Here is a 23,193-nt window from a genome sequence, read left to right on the forward strand (position 1 = left end):
ATAACCACCATAGATACTGAGGGGGTATTGATTGGATTTTTTTGGTTCGGTCATTATCCTGTGTATGAAACACAAACAAATTTCTTTGTAACTAGCTCTTAAACTAAATATTTTGTAAGCTGTCCCTATGAACTGAATGCAGCAATGTACTTACAATTTAGACTTGTTCTGTTCCTGTTTTTTTTTTTTTTTTTTAATAAGGTTCATTGACAAGGTTCAGCACCAGAACGTTTCTAGGTTCCCTTTTGCTAACCATGAAATGCCACAAATAAGAAAAAAAAGACTAGATAAAGGTTCATCTTCTAACAGATCAAGGTTCGTGTTAAAACAGGAGGATCACATTCAGTCCAGTGTTGTGTGCATAAATGCCTCCTGCATTAATAGTAAAATGATTCAATAGTAGAACTGAAAATTTCATTTAAACTATCAAAGATATTTTGAGCAAATTTCAGGGGACTTACAGGCTGAAAGATGTGGAATTTTGTGGGCATCCTTCGGAGTATAGCAGAATCAAGATCTTATGGCCTATTGGTGGCTCCCATTATTATGACCTTTGTGCAGAAAGCAATCAAAACACATCTTTAAAATTTAAAATTTTGGGTCACTGATCAAACCAGTAAACCTCACAAGAACTGTGATAAAATTCAAACACACGCTGAATTGTACCTGGCAGTTGTAGTCAGTATCCAGACCGTCCCATAAGCTCATGAACTGAGCCTTCATCATGGCGGTGGCCTCATGATCTGAACTTGAGCGACTCCTCAAAAAGGAATCTAAGACATAAAAATGAACAGAAGGTATTTTAAACTGCCCAAAATACAGATTCTTCCACTTATTACCATATTCTATGAATTAAAAGAGCAAAGTCAACCAAGTTAGGTTCCGATTTCCAGTGATCCATATACTTTATGTGCCATGAAACTGAACAGATCGATATTTAAAAGCACGAATAACGACAAATTAGAGGTGTATAAGAGAAATGCAAAGCATAAAATAAATATGCATTTACCAATCTCATCAATGAAAATAACAGAAGGTTGTAACTTGATGGCCAGCGAAAACACGGCTGCAGCTAGTTTCTGGGATTCTCCATACCATTTGTCAGTGAGAGAGGAAGACTGCAGGTTAATGAAGCGGAATCCAGCCTCTTTGGCAGTAGCTTTGGCTATAAGAGTTTTCCCACAGCCTGGAGGCCCATACAGCAGCACACCTGAGATGACCACATGCAAACCACCTCAGAATGAAGTGTGGAGTTGAGTTAGGAAATGGTGGAAATTTATGGAAATATTTCCATCCTGTTGCCTACCTTTGGGTGGCTGAAGAAGCCTGGATCCTTTAAACAGATCTCTGTTCTGGATGGGAAATATAACGGTGTCTCTCAGTTCAGTTATGACTTCATCCAGACCTGCAATGTCATGCCACGTAATCTGTTGACACACATGATTTGTCTAACTTGCCTTAATAGAGACAACTAATTACTGGTAGATGAAGTCAAATGGTCTCTTCATTCTCTACCTGCATTGTCAATGGATCCACAAGATGAGCTGCAATGTTCATCTCATATTCAGAAAGCTTTACTTTCGGTACTCCAATCTGCCGCATGAGTTTTTCTGCCTGTGAAGGAACAATAACATGTTGCTGGCACTTAAAATATAAAATATCCATAACTATGACATTAAAACATTTCAGGGCTTCAAAACTTTTCATTAAAAATGCAATTCTACAGTCTACATGAAAAGGGACTATAATCATGAAGAACAATTTCCTGCTATTAGAATTTTAATGCTAAGCATAATAAGAAATATTGTACTATAGCTAAACATTTTATGGAACTCTCACCAAACCCACCAACACTGTTCGACCCATCTCTCAATTCTGAACCATTATGAATGTATTCTTCAATCTTTATCTCATTCCTACCTAAAACAACTACATCTCGATGTGTAACTGCCTTTTTGTTCACCTAATTCTCTCATATATCCATTATATTATATTTCCAGAACTATTCTTTTTTAAATTAATTTTTCAGCCCTGATAAATCACACAAATTCAGCGATAATTCAATTTTGACATTTTCCATTTCTGAGCCCTCTAATTTGCAAAACTGCTGAAATTAAACTGCATACCTGTTTTTGTGCCTCAGCTTTCTGTTTTCTTGTTGGATCAATAGCATTAACCATCCACTTTATTGTAAAATAGGTGACTGCACCAAATGCTGTAAGGCGTATGATCAAACTTATGACCTCATTGCGGTTTAATGGTCGAATAATATTTTCAGCAGGAATCTCTTTCAGTTCCATCTTCTCATAGTCATCTGCAAAATAAATAAAAATAAATAAATACATAAATTACCCATATTAGAAACTTCTTCCACACTCAAAAATGTACTGATTAGCTTGTTGCCTATTTGCGCAGCTGCTGTTTATTTTCACTAAGCTCTCAGAAAGCTCTCTTATCATAATTAAATGAAGAACCAGCACAGTTGGCTTTAATTTTCACTGGAGAGTTGATATTACTGAACTGAGATGTGCTTATTCATGTTAATCCTGAGAGCTGTGCACTTCCTCCATTAAATTTCAAGTGAAATCAGCAGGCAATAAATAAATTGCCTCTTGTTAATTAAAAAATGTATAAATTAACAAATTTGGTCAGTGATTAGGATGACAGAACATGAAAAGTGATATAAAAACATGAAAACTGAAGATAAGTAAAGTAATGAGATATATCTTATCTAAATATGTGAGCAGAGCATCAATGTGCTCAGTGCTGACAGATTCACGCTCCCTCTTTCACTGGGATCAAAAGTGGAATATAAGTTATACAGCTCACAATGTAATAATGGTGTGGTCTTTCTTACTGTCCAATGACAACTCATTTTACATTTAATATGAGTAGCAGAGGGGGTGGCTCCTAAAAAGCTGACTGATTGCCTCCTCGAGTGCTGTCCAGTGGCATATTTTAACTCGATTAACAAATGGATAAAAAAGCACCTGATAACCTGCACTGTACCACAGATGAGCAATTGCTTTATTTTATATAAATTAATCAATTAGTTTTCATAAACTACATGCCTTTTGAAAGCAAAAAACCTTAATATTTGACCTCTGAAGTTTGTTTTTCCATCAAACAATTACAGCGGAAATAGTTTAAAAAGTGGAGACATCATTAGGTTTCTGCTCCTCTGTGATCAGAGCATTTGAAACCTGCTAAACTTCGGGGGAACGTTTTCTGTCCAAGCATCCAGTAAGTGAATGCTGCCTGTTAGTCAGTCCAATACAGTGCAAAGAAAACCTGGTCGATTGTATCAGAGATGGCAGAGAGAATAGTGACTCCAGTCTAGTTTTTAGTGAATTATTATTATTATTATTTTAACATTATAATTTTGGGCCTTTTTATGCCTTCACTTGACAGGATAGTAGAGAGCAGACAGGAAAGCATTGGGTGAAGAGAGGGGAGTGGGTCTGGCAAAGGACCTCAAGACAGGATTCGAACTTGGGACACCGTGAACGCAGACGCATTGCATGTCGGCGCGCCAACCACGAGGCCACCAGTGTGAACGTTTTTAGTGAACTATTCATTCCAAAGTGTATTTAGCTTTTTAAAAAATTAATTTTCTCATATTATTTTTTCTCCAAACAAACAGTGTGTGTGTGCTAACAATGTATTTTTGTACATTTAAACACTTTCAACAGGTATTTACTTTTCATTTGTGTTTTGCCGTTTAGTATTTCTGAATAGATCAATATTGTTTCCATGCAGCCAAGTCATGCAGTGGTCTTCTGGCATCTCCATGTAGGCTACTTTTAAACTGTTGGACAACCAGACTTGGGACATCCAGGGACAACAGACTTGGGACCACCAGACTTGGGAGCTCTGGCATTGGACTCAGGAATGAGCTCTGGGCTGGATATAGGCGCTATCAAAATCCTCCTCCTATTCCACAGTGAGGAGAGATCTCTAAGAGGATTTCTAATGATCATAACTTCTAGATAGAAATAGTGCAAACACTGGACAAGGATGAAGGTTTTATAGAGCACGTATGTTGCTGTGAAATGTAGTATACTTTGAAAGGCTGTGCACATGCACAAAGCAATGTTGTTAAAACTGAAGTATACTTTGGGCTAAACTCTGTAGGAAGATGCCCCTTCAGGAGCATAAATGGACTACACTCTTAAAAATAAAGGTTCTTTATTGGCATCAATGGTTCCTCAAAGAACCTTTACCATCCATGGAATCTGTTCGTTCCACAAAAGGTTCTTTACAGTGGAAAAAGGTTCTTTAGATTATTCAAATATTCTTCACACTAAGAAAAAATGGTTCTTTTAAGAACTGTTCACTGAAAGGTTCTTTGGGGAATTAAAAACTGGTTCTTCTATATGGCATCGCTGTGAAAACCCCCATTGGGAATCTTTATTTTTAAGAGTGTATGCACACCCTGACTGAAGCTGCATTTATTTTTCATGGGTATTTTAATGACCTGAGAAAAGTTGCTCCTAAATAATATAAGCATGTTCATTTCCCACATGAGGTGATCAAACTGGTTTAGCAGTGCTGTTTACCAGTGAAGGACAGTTTAAAAAAAACAAAAACAAAAACAAGAAAGAAAAAAACACACACACATATACACAGGAAAAACTGGTTGTCAAACAAATCCACAAAATGAGCGAGGATGACATTTCCAGACTCCTACTTTGAATATAGGCCTACAAACTGGGAAATGTTCCATGATGCAGGAGGAATTGACATTAATGAATATATAGACTCTGTGATCTGACAAGAGGATCTGACAACAAAAGCACACAGTATGTTATCACTTTTGAAACTATCAATAGTCATTTTCTCAATAACGCTAAAAAACTGTATATTTTAGGTTGGCTGTTTAGCCAACGCGCAGTGTAAAGAAAAAAGCTGAACACATTTACAATGACATTTGCTGATTGGTCTTAAAGTGAGTGTGATCCTTTAAGAGGGTCAGGGTCTGAAGGCCTTGATATATTTATCAGAACTTAGGCTGAAGACAGGTTATATATATATATATATATATATATATATTTTTTTTTTTTAATTATTATTATTATTTTTTTTTTGTAGGGCTTTTATTTTGGAATTCAGCATGTGACATTGATCTCTGAAAACAGGGAGTTTCCTTTCAATATTTATCTGTCTTTTATTTTGAAATTCAATATAAAACAGTTATTTGAAATTCAGAATTCAATAGTCAGATTTTCTTAGGAAATACATGCTTTATTACCTTATTATAAAGTTTGCAGACATTGTTTCTCTCTCTTTTTTTAGTATTTTAAAATAGGCCTTTATTTTACTGATTGATTGATTGATTCAAAGTGGAGGCTGAACTACTTACCAGCAAAGTAGTTTTTAAAAGGCAGATTCCCTTTAATCAGTTGCTTTATTTAGTTTCAGCAATTAGATTTGTTTGGAAACAGGTTTGTTTAAGATGGCTGTGGCGAGTTAATAAATAGTTTAATGCCCTACACTTCACTAGTCGTATTCAGCTTTCACTAGTCTAAATTCCAGTTGCTTTACATTTAAGTTGTCTGTAATCCGTTTTTGTAATTTGTTTTACTAGTACTGGTTTGGAATTAGTTAGTCATTCATTACGCACTTTGCAGAGAAATTGTGCTTTAAAGTAATTTAATGGGATCAATGCAATAGATACGGACGCAACAAGCGTCTCATGGCAGGAGAAAATGACTGACGAGTATTTGGATTAAGTCTCGTTTTTAACGGACCAACTGTCAAATATTTAGATGTGTGTAAATTGTGATTTAGTGCCCATTTATGCCACAACAGGTGCCGCACAAAATGAATATAACTTGTTAGAAATGTAACGTTAATGGTTTTGTTTTGGCAATGCTTGCCTTCAACTGTGTTGCGACGACCCTCGATCGTCACCTAGTGATGATAGGCGCTTTGGAAATAGATATCAAAATAGAATACGCTTTCTGTTTGAATTATGCAAAAAAAAAAAAAAAAAACTAAGTTCTTTTGCCTATGGTCAAAGACACTGATATTTATTCAATAAAAATATAGTTGTTTAATGGTGTCCGTGTTATGTTCTATTTCATCTGCATTAATATTGTGAACTTTCATAAAGATGCAGTACGAACAGCACAGTGGCAAAACATTTGGCATTATTTGCATTATTAAATGCCGAGTTCTCTGCATGAAAGACACACGACAAGTTGGATGCACTACTTTTTTCTAGAAAGAATTGTCAAGTATTAGTATTTATTTGTTTGTTTATTGCAGAAAGGCCGTCTGAATAAAACAAATAAACTGAAAATAAAATAAAAAGGCTCCGTGGTTTCAAGACACAATTTTAGGACATAGTATGTATCAGTACCTACTCTTCTGATACACACTCATACACACTGGCTAGAGATGAATTGGGAATCAGATTCTAACAATTCTATCTCTCTCTGCGCACCACTACCCTCTCCTGGCTAAGAAGAGCTGTCATTGTGTAACAAGAATAAGGGACGATATTATTCAACGACAAATGGAATAAGCATAAAAAAATTCCAGATATAAAACAAAGATATCTAACATACTAATAAATCATAAATAACGTATAAATTAGGCATAAATTGGGTCATATACAAAGGACCAAACATATAAAAATACACCAAAATCCGAGAATAAATTTGGTAGAATCGTTGTTGTTGATATTGCTGTAAGAGAAGGACCAAACTGCAACATCTCTTTGAAAATAAGAAAAAATAGGTTTAATATTTACATATATTATGAGATGTAGCTATTACATCCATGGATAAAAGCAAAAATAATTACTAAATAATAAAACTCATAAAATGTATAATTTTTATTTCATTCAGTTGTTTGATTTTTATATAGTCCTATGATTGTCATAGAATAAAATGTGGGAAAACTTGCTTTTATACAATGTTGCTACATTTCCTTCAAACAGGTTTAAACAGGAGGGATCTTTTCAAAAACATTTAGAAAGGGGTTGTACTTCAAAAACAGGAGAATGTGACATTGTAATATCCACGAATTTTCTTTCTAGATTATTCTGACAGATGGCGCTGTACAATAAAGATTTGCCATCTGAAACGCAGCTAGAACCTTCCACCACCTTTCTTGGGGGCTAAATGCACATTTGAGCAAATGGTACAGAACACGCCTATAACATGAATACATGGTAAAGTACATTTGCATAATCGCTGGTGCAATTAATTTTCTAGCATTATTTTATGGTGTGCTTGTGCCTTTATGCAGTAACTTACTTTACTGCTTGCGTAAGCATTTCAGCAATTTCCTGCCTTCTATTGCAGCAGGGTAGTAGAGGTATTGGTGAGGGGGGTAACTACGCACATTCTGATATTTTCCCCCGTATTGCTACTGTAGTTTTTCAAAAATATACATTCCATGTTGTTCTTTTCAGTCATCATGTGTCAAACCAATAAATAATTATTTCAAAAACGGAAACGAGAATGCTGGTGTGTAATACCTACATACCGACTTGAAATCTGATATAAAATATTGGAAACTTCCCTCATTTCTGTGCACACGTGACCCTGGAACAAAAAGTAGTTCGTTTGTGCTCTATCTGTATTCTTCCGCTTGCTGTACCAAAAAAAAAAAAATTGTTAATGTATTTTATAATTTAATGTCATAACAGTTAAATATTTGTTCCTAATAATGTGTGTATCTACATACCGAAACACAGAAAAATCATTGGTATATTCATAAAATGCAGCATTCGTGGAACTATTTGGTACGGCGTATGAATATGTTGGCCGAACGTCACCTTTTTTCAATGGGAAGCCATGATGGAAGTTTGAGAGTTTAACAGAGGAGAAGTGAAGGAAAAGGACTCGACTTGATACCGCTCCTACGCGACATTTAAATATCGACTTTTTAATTTCTTGGTGGAGGCTGTCACCTTTCATTTCATGTGTTGGAACCTGGGCATCGCGGATTGTTGCAATGTTCGATGGCTTTTATTTTTTTAAGGATGGGTAGACGAGCTAGCGCGCTAGCCGTTGAAGCTAGCGGCTAGAGTAGACGGAGCGCGAGCTGAGCGCGAGCGGGGCTTTGACAACCGTTCTTGAAGTGGAAGCTCACGGAGAGAACCCTCTCTCCGCCTTTCCGTTTAATCACGGCGGCTACGGTGCGAACAGAGACTTGTCGTGCACTAGAGATTCTGCAGTTTGAGACGTGGGACGTCGCTTATCTTTTCACCCGGGGCTCGTCTGAGCTGAGGAGGGCATTTTGGAAGCCGGGCCTGTGGTGGTTTGGAGCGAGGCCCTTGATGAGAGATCCACAGCAGACTGCTTTCTAGCTAGCAGGGGGACTGCGAAACGAGCAGAGCATTAAGTTGACCGATCGTCCGAAAGCAACAATACTCTCACTCACACTAAAAACCTTAAAGACTCCTGTCACAGCCATGGCTGCGATCATAAAGGAATTTGTCAGTCGAAACAAATATAGATACCAGGAAGATGGATTCGACTTGGACTTGACCTGTATCCTCTTTGATCAATCAAATGTCCCTGTTCTGTCTATTGTGTAGAAACCAGTGTCTGCTGTGAAGGTAATGGCTTGCATCTTCTTCTAAATCGAGAAATCTCTTAACGCCTGATCGGAGGATACAGACGAAATGAGCGTTTATTTTAAATGATGAATTTATTTTTATTTAATTTTTTGCGCGAACTGTTGGCACTGGCACCTAGTCGGCGACTGGAGTTTGACATGATCTAGATTTATTAGTTTCTGTATCTGGATCAAATCGAAGCCAGCGCCGTTTAGATTCATGTCAGTTCTCGATTTAACCAAATTAACGAGTACACAGAAAATCAACAGACTGCACGCGCACTCATTTCATCTGTACAGTTGTTCTGGGCTAGTTGCATGTGCAAACTACAATATAAGCAACGCCAGTTAGGTTGCAAAATGTCATTTTCCCTTCTTATGTAATCTGGTCTATCGATTGGCTGCTAATCTGTAATCCAGCACACAAAACGCGTTCATTTCAACTAAAGGCTTCTCGCACGAAAACTGCAGTTTGGGCTTTTAAAACAAAAGATGCGTCGCGTAGAGGACTCGCTGGCTTATATAATGCGATGGATTAGATGAAATGCACAAGCAGTGTCACACAAAGAGCCATTGCATCAGCTGCTCGCAGAAAATAGATATCGCGTTCAGTTTGGTGTAGTTTTGATTGAGCAAAAATGAGTCCGTTCACACGCTTGCGTACAAAAGGAAATGCTTAAGTATGTTAAGTATGCCTTTTTCGTAATTGCAGGAAGAGATCCGTGCAGTCCTTTTAAAGAGGACTCTTTCTGTTGAGCTGCATTTTAGAGACGTCACTGATGCCTGCTCACTGTTATGTGCCATATGTCAATGTCATTTGCGTTTTGTAAAGGCACAGGCATTGTATGAATGTACATTGTTGGTTTTGTGATGACTTTGATCAGGTGCATTACATCCTTACAGCTGAAGTGCAAAGCATATGTGGTTTGAGTGCTCGTTTTATTTCAGCAGGATTAAGTGATATTGAACATTAACACCAAACCTGACGTTTAACTGTAGTCCTGTTAACCCCACTGTCCCATTCGTTGTCCTGTAGTATTTAAAAAAAAAAAGGCAGGTGTACCAAACAGGACTGGAAGGACAGTTAGAGGGCAGGATCCAATCATTGAAGAGGTGCAATTATTTATCTGTATAGCGCTATAACAATAGGAATCTGGTAGGCCTTGTTGCATGTTTTGTCAAGAATTTTGAAATGTTAAGTGTATTTACATTAATCAAGGATGCTCTTTTGCTTTAGAGTGAGTATATTACATGTGAATGAATTGATTGCATTGACGTTGATTTGCCCATGCCTGCTTAAATGGTGTGTGGGTTCACTATCTTGCATAGCATCATGCTATGCACTCATTGCATTTAAAACACACAGTGTGTTGAAGTGGAATGTAGAACTCTCTGTATTTACAGAAGTTTTGAAATGATAAATATGGAGAATGATTTCATTCTTTCAGTCCCTTTTTATGTTACTGAGGCAACACCGTCTACGGCAATGATTGGTGAGAAGACAAACTCTTCATTTGATGAAATGCATACTGTGTGATCATTCGTCATGAAATATGTTTACTAAATTTAAGACTTCATTTTTTTCTTTAACTTCCGTGAAGTTAGCCAAGATTAGACAAAAATTCGCCTAAAGCATTTCTGGATCGAGGAACTGGCCTTACTGTATCTGCACAGCTATTCCTCTTGATGTACACGGTGCTCAACAAATAAGTTTTTTTTTTTTTTTGTTTGTTTTTTGTTTTCTTAGGATTTAGATTTTATTTGATCCATTTATTTCCAGTACATTTTCAGTTTTCATTAAAAGGTTTGTCTTCAAGACAAAAAACACCAGTGTGCGACGTAATGTCAGTGCAGCACTCACCTGATTGGCCAAGTGACAGTTTCTGCTCGAAACTGTCCAACAATGGCCTCGGACACTTTTTATTGTCAAACCTTCAATTACTTTTGTCTAGTGAGTATGAATGAGGCATGGATGCACCATTCAGTGCATCGTGTTTATAGCTAGTTGTTTATTTATGCATGGCATTTATCTTAAGAGATATGGTCACATTCACCACGACCAAAGAGGTCATGGTGATTTGAATTTAGATAATTATGTGCGCGTATCTTAGAAAGCTAGATATGTGGTATGGATTTTTCTACATATTTTGTTCTTGGCAATTAATATAGGGAGCTTTTTAAATGACAGCAATGCATTTTTCTTATTGATTAAATATCCACCTTGAATTTGACCAGATCACTGTGATCTGTGTTTACTAAATGCGGGTGAATTTGTCATCTCTTAACTTCCTTAACTTTTTACTGTTTTATGACCTTCTTTTTAGACCTCATTTAAAAATAATTTAAACTCATTATGATTGTCATGTGAAAACAGTGCAAGTCTAATTTCCTGGCTGGTTCAGATGGTAAACCTTTAATCTCTGAGCTCATATGCATGCAGCTGTCAAAAAATGTTTTTTTCTTCTTTGCTGAAATGTCAAGTTTGCTAGTTCAGGAGTGAGAACCACATGCTACACCATCTGAGAACACAAGACGTTGCTTACCGTCATCTAGTTCAGACTTTTCTCTTTTTTTCTCTCTTTTTTTCCTAGAGCATTATGTCAGAGGCTATCATTGTATGCTACTATGATTGATTTTCTTTTTCTTTGAGATTGTAATTTAGGGTCTGTTTAACTCGTTTGTATACAGATTGGAGTGATCATGATAGATTTAGCATTTAATATTTTGTTGTATTTCCAGAGTTAAATTGTTGATGTAGATTTAAACAATTGTTAGTCTCGTTTTGATAAATATTGAGAGAATTGCACCAGCTCATCTGCTATATCAGGGTCTGATTAGATAATCTTTGATAATAAAGGTCTGAAAGTGTGTCAGGCTGAAGAAGTGATGCACTCGTTATGGAAAGGTGAGGAAGGAAAGTGATTCCAGGCTGGGCTGAGGCACAGTGTGATTTATTTAGTGCCCCTGTGTGGCCCTCTGGGTTAGAGGTCTATGCATTGGTCTCTTACAGCGAGAGCCATCTGTTCTATATTACCCAGAATGTTGTTATCTGAGCTCTCATTGCACAACTGAAAAGTAAAGCGCTACTTTAGTGGAAATGCGTAAGTTCTCAACTGAAACCGGGGCTTGGTGTTTGTTAGTTTTCCTGCTCTTGTGGCGTCATTTAGCTGCTCTGTATTGTTCACGAACGTTGTCTGTGTTTTGGATATGTGTTTAACTGGTTGATATAATTGACTATGACAAGCGGCCAGTGGACTTTATAAATGGGTTCATATTTAATCAGATGATTGTAGTTTTTTTTTCCGTCCATATCAGTTTTCCTAGAAAAGTCTAGATTTCCTTAACTCTGCTATCTAGATATTTATCCTAACATTATAGCAATGGGCTTTCCTGCTGAAAGACTTGAGGGTGTCTACAGAAACAACATAGATGATGTAGTCCGGTAAGTATTCGCTTTTTATGTTCTTTTAGAAATTTTGTCAGTATAACATTTGTGTCTGTAAGTCTCTTATAACATTTGCAACCCATGTTGTAGCAAAACAAGAAAAACCGCTGTGATAGATACAGTCATAGGCCTGTCACACAGTGTATCCAGAACCTCTGAAATGACCTGATGCACTGCTTTATCAGTTCACAGTGTGGTAGTCGCCTTCAGTGACATTTTATAAAATGTGTAACTAATGCTAGACTGTGTGTCATTCAATATGCCATTACATAGTCATACAAATAAATGCATTTGTGATTTTAATCGCTTGACTGTAAATCTTAGCCCTGATTGTGCAGAAAATGTTTAAAATAATGTATTTAAGTTCCACAACAATTCAGTGCATTCAACATTTTTTCTAGTCATCCATAGTTCCTTAGTGACGTTGAGTCTCATGCACTGATTATTGCGTAGATGCACATTCAAACTAATTCACATTATCGATTAGTTGACATTATTGACAAGCATCTGATCATAGTGATGTGGAGGTTTGCACCAGCTCTGCAGTTCCTCACTCCAGTAAAGTCATGTTAATTTACATAGCACTTTATACAATAGATTGCTTTAAACCAAGCAGCATTGTAGAATTTAACATGATAAAACTGTCAGTCACAGTGTCTCTTTCAGTTAGAATTAGGCCTACCGCTTTAAATTACCTTTTAAATTCAAGCTTAATCTAGCAATAGACTGCTTTGATTATTGTAACACTATAAGGTGTTTTAAGAGAGACCATGTTCTGAATAAAAGTTTACAAAAGTCAGACAGTTCCTTTTTCATACAGTTAATTAAATGGTGATTGAGAATGTCTTTGTCATCTCATTTTGTTTGCCAAATATTTATTTGTATTGTAAAAAAAAAAAATTGTAATAATAATTGTAATTGTATAATTGTAATATATTTGTCTGACATCTGACGGCTGCATGCACATTTGTCATTCTAGAAAGACATATGCTAAAGACAAATGAAGATATTTTAATTAAACCTAAGAGATTGTCGTCCTGCCGTTCAACCAAAACTTTGACACTTCAAAAAGTTCATAATGTTAAATTGTAAAAAATCCATATGAATCAAGCGGTTTAATAAAAAAAAAATTCTGTAGAGATGTGATCTCTTTATAATGTACTAATTTTGTAATAAAAGATTTCATTCATTTATTCATATATAAACATGGATTATTGTTGGATGGATAAAGCACATCAAATACGGTAAATGGAAGAAGCAATGAGGTTAGTTCTTGCATGTCAGGCAAGCACATTTGAGCTTCTACAAGAACCAGTGAGGTTGGTTCTCTCACATCGAGCAGTTACCGTTGAGCTTCCTTTTACCATATTCAATACGGAGTGTCTATTTACACTTAAGTGCAAACAGCCCACCTTGTTGGCAGAGGCTATTTACACTAACTTCGCCCACCAACGTGTGATTGGGCTTGTCAACACTACAAAATATGACTGTCAAACGTCAGCTCCAGTAACGTAAATGACAATGCACGATCGACCCGGGTTCGAACCCGCTTTTTGCAGAACTTTTCAAATCTCATATCACATTGGAAAGGCATTTATTTTCAATAAAAATGAAGGAAATAATCTAAAAGTTGAAAATAAAGTGTAGGTGTAGGGAGGGCTTTATTGGCCCAATAAGGTGACATCCATTTAATAATTTGAATTAAAATGATAATTTACACTCAATAAGTTATTGCATGCTGTTTTACAATGTACTACAATACTAAGGTGTAGATAATTGCCACTATTTGCAGAAAATCCTGCTATTTTAACAGTGCAAATAGAATCTATAGCTATTTGCACTTAGCGTAAATAGAATTCATTGTTGTTTGGACTTAGTGTAAAAAGCATCCATCGCTAAGAAAATGTGCTATTTTCAATTAGTGTAAATGAGTGATTTTCAATGGAGTGACAGAAATCTCTCCAGTGGTTTCCATAAATCTTTGTGTTTTAAAACTGAAAAATTTTAGGGTTTTCATTTTTGTGTGAACTCTTCCTTTAACCAAAACTAACCGTGATTGTCTGGGAAAGTAATTGTTGTCCTCTTTCTGCAGATTCCTGGATTCAAAGCATAAAAATCATTACAAGATATATAATCTGTAAGTGTGTTTCAAACAACTTCAGTTCTGTAAAATGCTTTTACTGCTAGAACATTTCCTCCAGTTTGCTGTTAAAAGTAGAAAAGCAGCAATCGTGTTCAATTGAACATTAAAGGAAAAATAGCTTTTTGATCATTGTGAACGGAGGACATTGTCAGTGCACACAGGTCTGTTGTTTAGCTGTGAATGTTCTGTTGGTTTTGGCATTGATGCAAAGTTCTTAGAAATGTTACATTGAACTTCTGTACTTATCTGTTTCTTTGTGTTGTTTAGATGTGCGGAAAGACATTATGATACTGCCAAATTTAACTGCAGAGGTATGATACTTGGATTGCATAAATCTGCCATTTACAGATGGTTTTGTAAATGTGATGTCAGTTTTTGTTTGGTAATGATGAAGGTCTTGATGAACTTTTTATTTTTCTCTCGCAGTTGCACAGTACCCGTTTGAGGATCACAATCCTCCTCAGCTAGAACTCATTAAACCTTTCTGTGAAGATCTGGATAAGTGGCTCAGTGAAAATGACAATCATGTGGCTGCCATTCACTGCAAAGCTGGAAAGGGACGTACGGGTGTCATGATATGTGCGTACTTGTTACACCGAGGCAAATTCAAAAAAGCACAAGAGGCTCTGGACTTCTATGGTGAAGTTAGAACCAGAGACAAGAAGGTGATGTATATATTTTTGCTTTGTGTTTTCTTTCAAGTTTTTGTATAGAGATGTCAATCACAAGGTTACATTTTAAAAGTCCATACTGATGTAGGCAGGTATATTACTATCATCATAGTAATATTATAGTCAAATGTGTTTCGAACCTGTCAAGTCCTGGTAGATAAAAATCTACTGACCTACATTATTTCCCCCTGAGTATTCTTCTGTGGAAGGTGCCCATCCACTTTTTCGGTGGCCTTTATTCCAGAAGTATTTTTCCCATTTCCCATAGAGAATTAAAAAAAAAAAAGTATTTTCTAAAGAGTTGTATGCCATGAATCAAACCAACCAGCTATGAGGTGAATCACAACCTTACAAACATAGATTTGAAGCAAGAAGTATTTAAATATTGGATAAAAAGGCAAAGGTGCAAGACTGTGTACTTTATTGAATTCTGTGAAGAACTGCAAATGACCTAATGAAATTAAACGTGATGGAGAAATATAAAATTATTGATTTTAAAGATGTTGATTTATAGAAACAATATTTTACATTTATTGCAAAATTTGTATATAAAAAAATATATACTTGTTTATAAAAATATTTAATCAGTTTGAGGGCTTAGGGAGAACTGACTATTACGTCTTTCGCAGTGCTTTATGTGCGGGTGGGTGCTATGTAGCCCTAGGGCGCGGTTTGCTTGTTTCGATTCTCTGATTGGTTGAGATTTCTTGGCAGTATCATGGGTCATGTAGTTTGTTTAAACCAGGAATTCTGTTAAAGGATTACTAAAAAATTTATTTAGAATAATGTGGGCTGATGGTATCAACAAAAGCATATAACATAAATTAACAACCTTGTAGATTACTCTTAAAGGTTTGTAAGTAATTGTTAAAAATCATTTCCCCTTTGGAGTAAAGGGGTGGGATTTTTACTTCTGGAACCCAACTGCTGCACCCTTTTACTGAAGTATGATGCATATGTGTTGTGGTGTTGGGGCCAAGGAGGAGACGTTTGCATTAACACTGCAGGATTGCCGTTTCACAGGGAGTGACTATTCCCAGTCAGAGGCGATATGTGTACTACTATAGCTACCTTCTGAAGAATAAGCTGGAGTACAAACCAGTGGCCTTGCTGTTTCACAAGATGGTGTTTGAGACAGTGCCTATGTTCAGTGGAGGGACCTGCAGTAAGTGAGCCCTTTCTTTTTGTCTTTTTTAATTTTTTTTTTTTCTTCTTCTTTCTGACACTTGTTTATACTTTGTATTGTCATCTGTTTCGGGCTATTCAATCTCATGTGGTCAGGTGAGACATATTGGTGTTTACACCTGGTATTACTTGTATCTTGCATGTGTATTCTGTGACAAGTATGGACATTTCCAACTTGTGATTAGGCATTATTTTCTTTTAAAGTTACGTGTAACTGGCAATGTTTAAAACTTCATTGTAAGTTGGTGCGTGGTGGATAGGTGAGTTGGAGACCCTTGAAAGCATTAGTATTTACCATACAAATGCAACGTGGGCACATGCATTTCTAACTGCTGGCAGTTTCACATAGGATGTGCCAGTCACAAAGGTCTGGGTCTGTTTCAGTAAGATGCACATAGTAAGTCTCTGTTCTATTGCCCAGCTCTAAACCTCTAAATGTGGACAATTGGGCATTAAGGTATTACTAACATTAACATCATGAATTTCTGTAGCTGTTCAGTGAAAGATTTTGTCCTCCATTTATTCGTGTATTTTAGCGACAGACATTAATACCAGGTGTACACAGGGTCTCTGTAACTGGAAATCAAGTCTCTCACCTACCTCCCTTCCCCCCTTCACACTTCTTCATCATAACTGTGCTGAGAGGCTGCTTTCACACGCAGTGTTCACGGCTGCTCGCGGCTTTCCTTTTTGCTTCAACTGCTGTAAATTCTTCCCTACAAATTCAAACTCCTGCCTTTTTCTATGCACCTAGACGTTTAACCTTTATCCAGATCGTCCTAATGTACTTCCAGGAGTATTATATGTGCTTTAGCCACTTAGTCTTGATGTCTTCAAAGAAAAGTGGCAGGAATGTGTAAAGATTTTCCAGGCCGATTCTTTACCTGGAGTACGAGTTTGTCCCGTTGGAGCTGTAGCATCCATGTCTCTCTGTCTCTGACTGTACCTCCTCCGGGCCCTATTCTGAACACACTCTTGGTGACACTGACCAAGCCTGCTCTACGCGGTCCACAGCTTCTGGACTGGATCATTCATAATGCTTTAGACAACCTGCTGTGTGAAATCTGAACTTTATCCTCCATTTATATTTTATTTTTGTACTTGTATGTTTGTAACGTGTGTTACGTGTGAATGGGTTTTTTTTTAAAAACATTTTTTTTAAAGAGTGTACCTCATCGCCGAAGGGCTTCCCAGTGGTGTTGCACTTATGGTTTCCTCCATAGAGTCTTTCATGGCCATGAATATTTTGGTTCAGCCCAGTATTTTGGTCTAGCTCTGTGCGTTGCATGAGTGTGTGTTGTGTGTTAGCTCTGTTTAAACGTTTCTTCCCCTCATAGTGCCCTCTCTTGCTCTTGCTCTGGCCAGGCCACTGGACAGTCTTTAATCTCCTTCTTTTTCTCCAAGGGGATTCTGCTGTAAAAAGCAAGAGTGAGCAGATTCCGCATGGGTTCAGAAAAACCAATTGGCATTGGGGTAACATCAGCTTTTTCTAAAATGTTTCTCATTTTCAGTTCTGTTAGCCTAGCCAGTGTTGCTCTGTAAAATGTGTTTGCCATGTACAAGTAAAAGCCCCTAGCGCCACTTTTGGGTGGACGTTTGTAATGCCTCATCTGAGGGAGATGGGAAGCGTGGTCCAGGGTCAGCTGTTCTCAGAATAGGGCCCTTAGCGTGCCACTGTTATTTTGTCTTTTCTGTATCAATATTTCTGCTGTTTCTATCCTGTTGTTTTCCTCTATGCTTTTCTTCTGTTTTGTTAACAGATATGCATAAGCTCACATTTTGTTTGGCGCACAAGGCTGGTAGAGCAATTACACATTGTTTTACTTTGCAGATCCTCAATTTGTGGTGTACCAGCTGAAGGTGAAAATCCACACTTCTAACCCAGCGCACACAAGGCGAGAGGAGAAGTACATGTACTTTGATTTTCCGCAACCGCTGCCTGTGTGTGGAGACATCAAGGTGGAGTTCTTCCACAAGCAGAACAAGATGATGAAAAAGGTACGTGTCAGTTCCCAAATGACGCATAGTGCTCTTACAGATCAGTATTGCTTTACTTTATTGCTGCATAGTAGTAAATGTAATGTTGTAATGTTAGTTAAGAGTGAGGATTAAGAATCATTTTTACTTCAGTATTTCATGCAGGTTTTTTTTAGGAATGTCCTAAATCTTAACACAGTATGAATAATTTATATCATGGTATCAGTATAGATCACAATATAGTGTTAATTATGCTTGAAATTCAACCTAAATGTTTTAGTATATGGGATATAATGGCATATACTATGCTTTATAAAACAATATATAAATTCTTTTGATTATTTAGTGATAAATGTGCTCTAAATGCTACAAATGGAGGTAAATTAAAATGAATAAATAAAAATAAGGTACTTGATCTCAATTTATTACAATAACTAACTTTTATTTTGAACTTGATCGACGCAAAAGATAAGATTATTCATAACAAATGAGTAAGTCTGGCATCAGCACCAAAATGTTTTCTAACAGGGTTGGGCGGCATGAAAAAATCTTATTGTAGCATGAGTAATAATATATCACAGTAATGATATATCATTATGTAGTTATTTTTTGTGGACATTGAGTATAATGTATTATATATTACAACCATACAGTAATTTTATTTTTTTCAATTATATATTGACTTAAGTACTTTTAATGAAAGGGATGGGTGTAAACCGCAGGCTGTATCTGAGATTATTAATTATTTCTTTAAGTCTCATGTCAGAACAGATACTACAAAGCAAATCTCAGTTTATATCACTGTAAACTCAACTCTAAACTGCTCAGTGTGGATTATAAAGCTATTATAAACATTAACAATATGAATTTCTTCTAAAGCCGCTTTGAAGTAATGTTTATTGTGAATGCGATATACAAATAAAAACTTGAGTTGTAAATAAAGCCTTATTTTATAATATGATTTATTTTGCAAAGCAGGATAAGATGTTTCACTTCTGGGTGAACACCTTCTTCATCCCTGGACCAGAGGAGAACTCGGAGAAGGTTGAAAACGGAGGTTTAGTGAAGGAACTGGATGGGATCCAAACCACGGAACGGGGAGAGAACGACAAGGATTATCTAATCCTGACTTTAACCAAGAACAACTTGGATAAAGCCAATAAGGATAAAGCCAACAGATATTTCTCTCCAAACTTCAAGGTGTGTTAAGCACTATTGCTGTTCATTAAGGTGTTAAACTGCTGGTAGGCTCATCCAAAGTTTTAATGTTCCAAGCTACAAATGTTTAAATGGCAAAAATGTGCTTTTTTTCCCCTCATTAGGTGAAGCTGTACTTCACAAAACCAGTGGAGGAACCATCCAACTCGGAGGCCAGCACTTCTACATCTGTAACACCGGATGTTAGCGATAATGAACCGGACCATTACCGGTATTCGGACACAACAGACTCGGACCCTGAAAATGAACAGTATGATGAAGAACAGATTACTAAAGTTTGAAATATTTTTATGGGAAGAAAAAAGAAACCATACGTAATAGAGTTGTATAAAGGAGAAAACTTGAATATGAACTGAAAGCAAGTACTTTTTCCACCCCTTTTTTTTTTTTTTTTTTTTTTCTTTCTTTCCTTTTTCCCCCAAGCAGAATTAGGACACACGTCACACAAATGCCACCAGTTGTAGGGACAAAAATGCTGACCAATTTTTCTTTTGTTCATTCACCCTGCTCCATGAAGTATCAACACTGATGTTCCATGGAAAACAGCGTCAGTAGCTATTATGTAAATACATGTTCATGCCGTAACACGAGAGAGGAAACCCAGTCAGGATGGGAGATCGTTTATGGGAGAAATTCAGTGGAGTTCGAAACTCGCTGCTCCATCAACCTGTTTAAACCTAGGCCAGTGCTTTAATCAAGATTCATGCCCCCATGTCTGTCCTTCTCTAGTCTGTCCTACCTACTGTGAAACGCTTCTCATGCTGCTGGAAGGCCACCACGTGTCAGTCGGGCTCTGCTGTGCAGTGGAAACTGCGTCTCTTGCCTTTTTTTTTTTTTTTTTTTTTTAAGTCTGCTTTCTTCATTATTACTACTACTACTAGAATGGAGGTGGTAATGATTCTACTAAACTACATGACACCTTGGCAGAGAACACAACGTATAGCTCCATGTATTATTATTATTATTTTCTTTTTTTAATGCAAATATACATACAACACAACAGGGAAACCAGTGTTGCAATAATGTTGATCGAAGGTGTGCATGTTATTGGAATCAGTTTCCATGTTGTCAAATAAATAGTATACAATGTTTTTCTAAAAAAAAAAAAAAAAAAAGGTTTCTAAAGTCATTTACAATTTGATTGTATTTGGGAAGAAGAAATTGCCATCACTCTTTCTTCTGCAGATGGGATATTAATCTATAAACACACATTCAGTGACACTTCATTTATATAATTTACAAGTTTCCCTTTCAAAATTGGCACTTCACAGAATGCTTTTGTTTTCTGTTTCTGCTTCTTAAAGGGTCATGCTTTGAGCTCAAGGTAGCGTCAGTCCTAAAACCTCTCTTCAGTATGTTGTGGGATACGGATCAATCTTGCTTCAGGGCTCTGTGGCCACGGTTCACTACAGCGATCTCTGGTCAGAACGGGTTTGATGGTGTAATGCATGTCAACATGGAGAAGCCCTTTTCTGAATGTATCAACCTTGGATGCAAGTTTTGATTAGATTTCAACAGCGTTTACATTGTTTTTCTTTCTTCCTGGCTGTGTCCGACATCAGATTTTTGGCTCCCTATAACATGTTTGTAGCCTTACTGTGCATGATCTAATGAAATCTGGATCATTTATCCAGCAATGGTGCTTGCTAAACTAAACTCTCAATGTATAGTACAGTCATTTTGGAGCAAAGAACCTCATGGTGCAAGCATTCAAATGCACTGCGGTGCGTTGTTAGTTTCTAACAATTTGATGTCCCTCACAAGCTATTCTTGTTTTTTTTTTTTTTTCTTTTCTTCTTGAACAGGCCTCGTTCCCTTTGGAATGAGCATAGTGCAGCTACGGATTTTACACAGTCTTGTGCTTGCTTCAGAAATATTAAAGCCCTATATATGAGAATATTTAAATGTATAATTTTCTTTTAAGCATGCCAAATCTTTTTTAACATCTGGCTGATGTGGCCAGACCAAAAAAACAAAAACAACAAAAAAAAAACTTTCTCAGTCTCTTGGGCAAGAATCTTCACTAAGGGTAGTGAGTAAGCTGCCTTTCTCGTACTGTTAACGTTCAGGCTTCACTCTTCTCACCAGCCCACTGCACACCGTACATCTCGCCTTCGTTTAGAGAAAGAATACGTTTCCCTGACATGAGGAGGAGACTGGGCCTTCCTTTATGAGATTGTACACTAACCAATCCAGGAATAAAAGCAAGCCTATCAAGGATTCTCATTTTGTTTACATTTTATCACATCACTGAAAACCTGCCAAAATTAAGCTTAATAATTTTTGTGTTATGATTTTCATTGTGCTCAGAGGAGGAGGCAGGGCCCACGGGAGGTATTCTTTGCCTTACTTGAAGTTGACAATGCTTACTCTTCTACTGCTTTGATACCTACCATTCTGCCCAAGCACTGACTTATTTAAAGCTACTATAATAGAGCAACATATTGTACTAGACATTTGCACTGTTACAGGTCTTTGCAGGGTTTCAGTCAGCGGTCCACAGTATTTTTTTTTGTCGTTTTATTTTGTCTTTTTTTTTTTTTTTCTGGAAATGCTTTACAGCAATCAAAAGTAGTAGAATAGAGGTGAAATGAAAAAGACGTTAATATTGTCTCTGTGCATCCCAATAGAATCAAATGTGTTTTTATTGACTGAATTTCTTTTCTTTTTTTTAAAGAAAGCATAAAATAGAAAAAAAAAACGAAAAAAAATGAATAAAGCGACTATTTATGAAAGTATTCGTTCACATTCTGGCAATGACCCTCTGCAGGTATTTCCCATAGTCCCTCTACATGTACGCTGATGTGTTTTAAATGTTGAGCGGTTTAATGTGTGACTCTACTGAAGAGTATCACATGATGAACTTGAATTTAAAGGGATAGTTCACCTAACTATACTCACCCTAGTGTCGTTCCAAACCTGTATGAGCAAAAAAGATAATAATGTTTTTGTCCACACAATGAAAGTCAGTTGGGTTCCACCATTCACTTTATTATATGGACAAATACAGGTTTAGAACAGCACACTGTAAAAATGGAGTATATTTAACCAGAAAATACTATTTCAGTCTTTATGCTTAATTTCAAATTTATTTGTTACGTGCCATTTCTTAGTAGTTATTTATGGGATTTACTAGCAATTTCACCACCAGATTTGTTTTAGCGCAGGAGAGTGAGTAAATGATGAATGTTCATTTTTAGGTGAACTATCCTTTTAAGCCTCAGATTGTCTCTGCAATGAGACGCATCCTTTGACAATTTAGCCACAGTACCTTTATACGCAGACCCTCAGACATCTTGTACGTGGCACGGGTGTGTGGAGCTCACAGGCAGCATGAAAAATTAATTTTCAGCTTTAATGAAAAACAAAACGTCTTCAAAGGTGCCAGTGTATATGTTTCACGTCACTCTTTCTTAGCTGATTTGTGCAATATGTTGTTATGATGCCTGTGGTTGCCACAAAGTGCCTCTCGTTTACAGTTAAAGAAAAAGTACTCGCTTTAAAACCTGTCGTAGGACATCGTGTCATGCATGCGGACGGTTGGTTGGATGGATGGATAGACGGGGTGGTACTGTGCACTAAATCGTCCAGCTAGACTTGCAGCAGGGGGCCCTGGGACTTCGGCCATGCTCCTTTAGAAATCATTCTTCTCCCCAGAGGGTTTTTTTACGTTCACGTAATGTAAACTCGGTATATTTTCAGTCTCTTAAGAAAACAGCCTTACTCCGTTTCAGCCTGTTCAGATACTATTGTGCTGTGCAACAGTTGCTCTGTGTGTAATGCCTATGCACTGAGAATACACAAACAAACCATGTATGAAATATTGTACAGGTAATCATGTTGCTCATACAAATCACGTTTGTTTGTAATTGTATGTGTAAACTGCCCTTTATCTTAGTGTTATAAACTCCACATAAATCCAATAAAGTCTCATTCTTGTCAGTTTGTTGTTTTTGACCGCATTCGATATTTATCGATCT

At 36.8% G+C, this 23,193-nt stretch overlaps 2 protein-coding genes across 3 annotated transcripts in view; one reads left to right on the plus strand and one right to left on the minus strand.

The window, feature by feature from the left end:
• Window positions 1-462: 462 nt before the first annotated feature.
• Window positions 463-7,584, minus strand: LOC131551324 (outer mitochondrial transmembrane helix translocase-like). Its single transcript, XM_058794162.1, has 7 exons — window positions 7,266-7,584; window positions 2,127-2,314; window positions 1,516-1,614; window positions 1,307-1,427; window positions 1,010-1,210; window positions 667-773; window positions 463-551 (listed from the first exon to the last, which is right to left on the minus strand). Exons 2-7 carry the CDS (start codon window positions 2,298-2,300, stop codon window positions 519-521), a joined length of 735 nt encoding a protein of 244 aa, XP_058650145.1. The 5' UTR covers window positions 2,301-2,314; window positions 7,266-7,584; the 3' UTR covers window positions 463-518.
• Window positions 7,585-7,779: 195 nt separating this feature from the next.
• Window positions 7,780-23,193, plus strand: part of ptenb (phosphatase and tensin homolog B) — a 119,884-nt gene continuing 104,470 nt past the window's right edge. The window contains exons 1-10 of one of the 2 annotated variants that reach the window (XM_058792947.1): window positions 7,780-8,507; window positions 11,932-12,016; window positions 14,112-14,156; window positions 14,430-14,473; window positions 14,589-14,827; window positions 15,857-15,998; window positions 17,423-17,491; window positions 17,850-18,016; window positions 18,974-19,195; window positions 19,318-19,583. In XM_058792947.1, the coding sequence (XP_058648930.1) occupies window positions 8,429-8,507; window positions 11,932-12,016; window positions 14,112-14,156; window positions 14,430-14,473; window positions 14,589-14,827; window positions 15,857-15,998; window positions 17,423-17,491; window positions 17,850-18,016; window positions 18,974-19,195; window positions 19,318-19,494 (1,269 nt within the window). In that variant the 5' untranslated portion in view covers window positions 7,780-8,428 and the 3' untranslated portion in view covers window positions 19,495-19,583. The remainder of the gene's footprint in view (window positions 8,508-11,931; window positions 12,017-14,111; window positions 14,157-14,429; window positions 14,474-14,588; window positions 14,828-15,856; window positions 15,999-17,422; window positions 17,492-17,849; window positions 18,017-18,973; window positions 19,196-19,317; window positions 19,584-23,193) is intronic. The other variant, XM_058792948.1, reaches the window with a different exon arrangement.

Source organism: Onychostoma macrolepis, chromosome 12, assembly GCF_012432095.1.
Source record: "Onychostoma macrolepis isolate SWU-2019 chromosome 12, ASM1243209v1, whole genome shotgun sequence".
Classification (NCBI taxonomy): Eukaryota; Metazoa; Chordata; class Actinopteri; order Cypriniformes; family Cyprinidae; genus Onychostoma; species Onychostoma macrolepis.

What these genes read in the sequence shown, in the direction of transcription:
- LOC131551324 (XM_058794162.1), bottom strand. Translation starts at nt 2,300, where the DNA reads ATGGAACTGAAAGAGATTCCTGCTGAAAATATTATTCGACCATTAAAC. An exon ending in TGGATCCATTGACAATGCAG is followed by an intron (nt 1,428 to 1,515) that starts GTAGAGAATGAA and finishes GTGTGTCAACAG; the next exon opens with ATTACGTGGCATGACATTGC. An exon ending in TATTTTCATTGATGAGATTG is followed by an intron (nt 774 to 1,009) that starts GTAAATGCATAT and finishes TTTATGTCTTAG; the next exon opens with ATTCCTTTTTGAGGAGTCGC.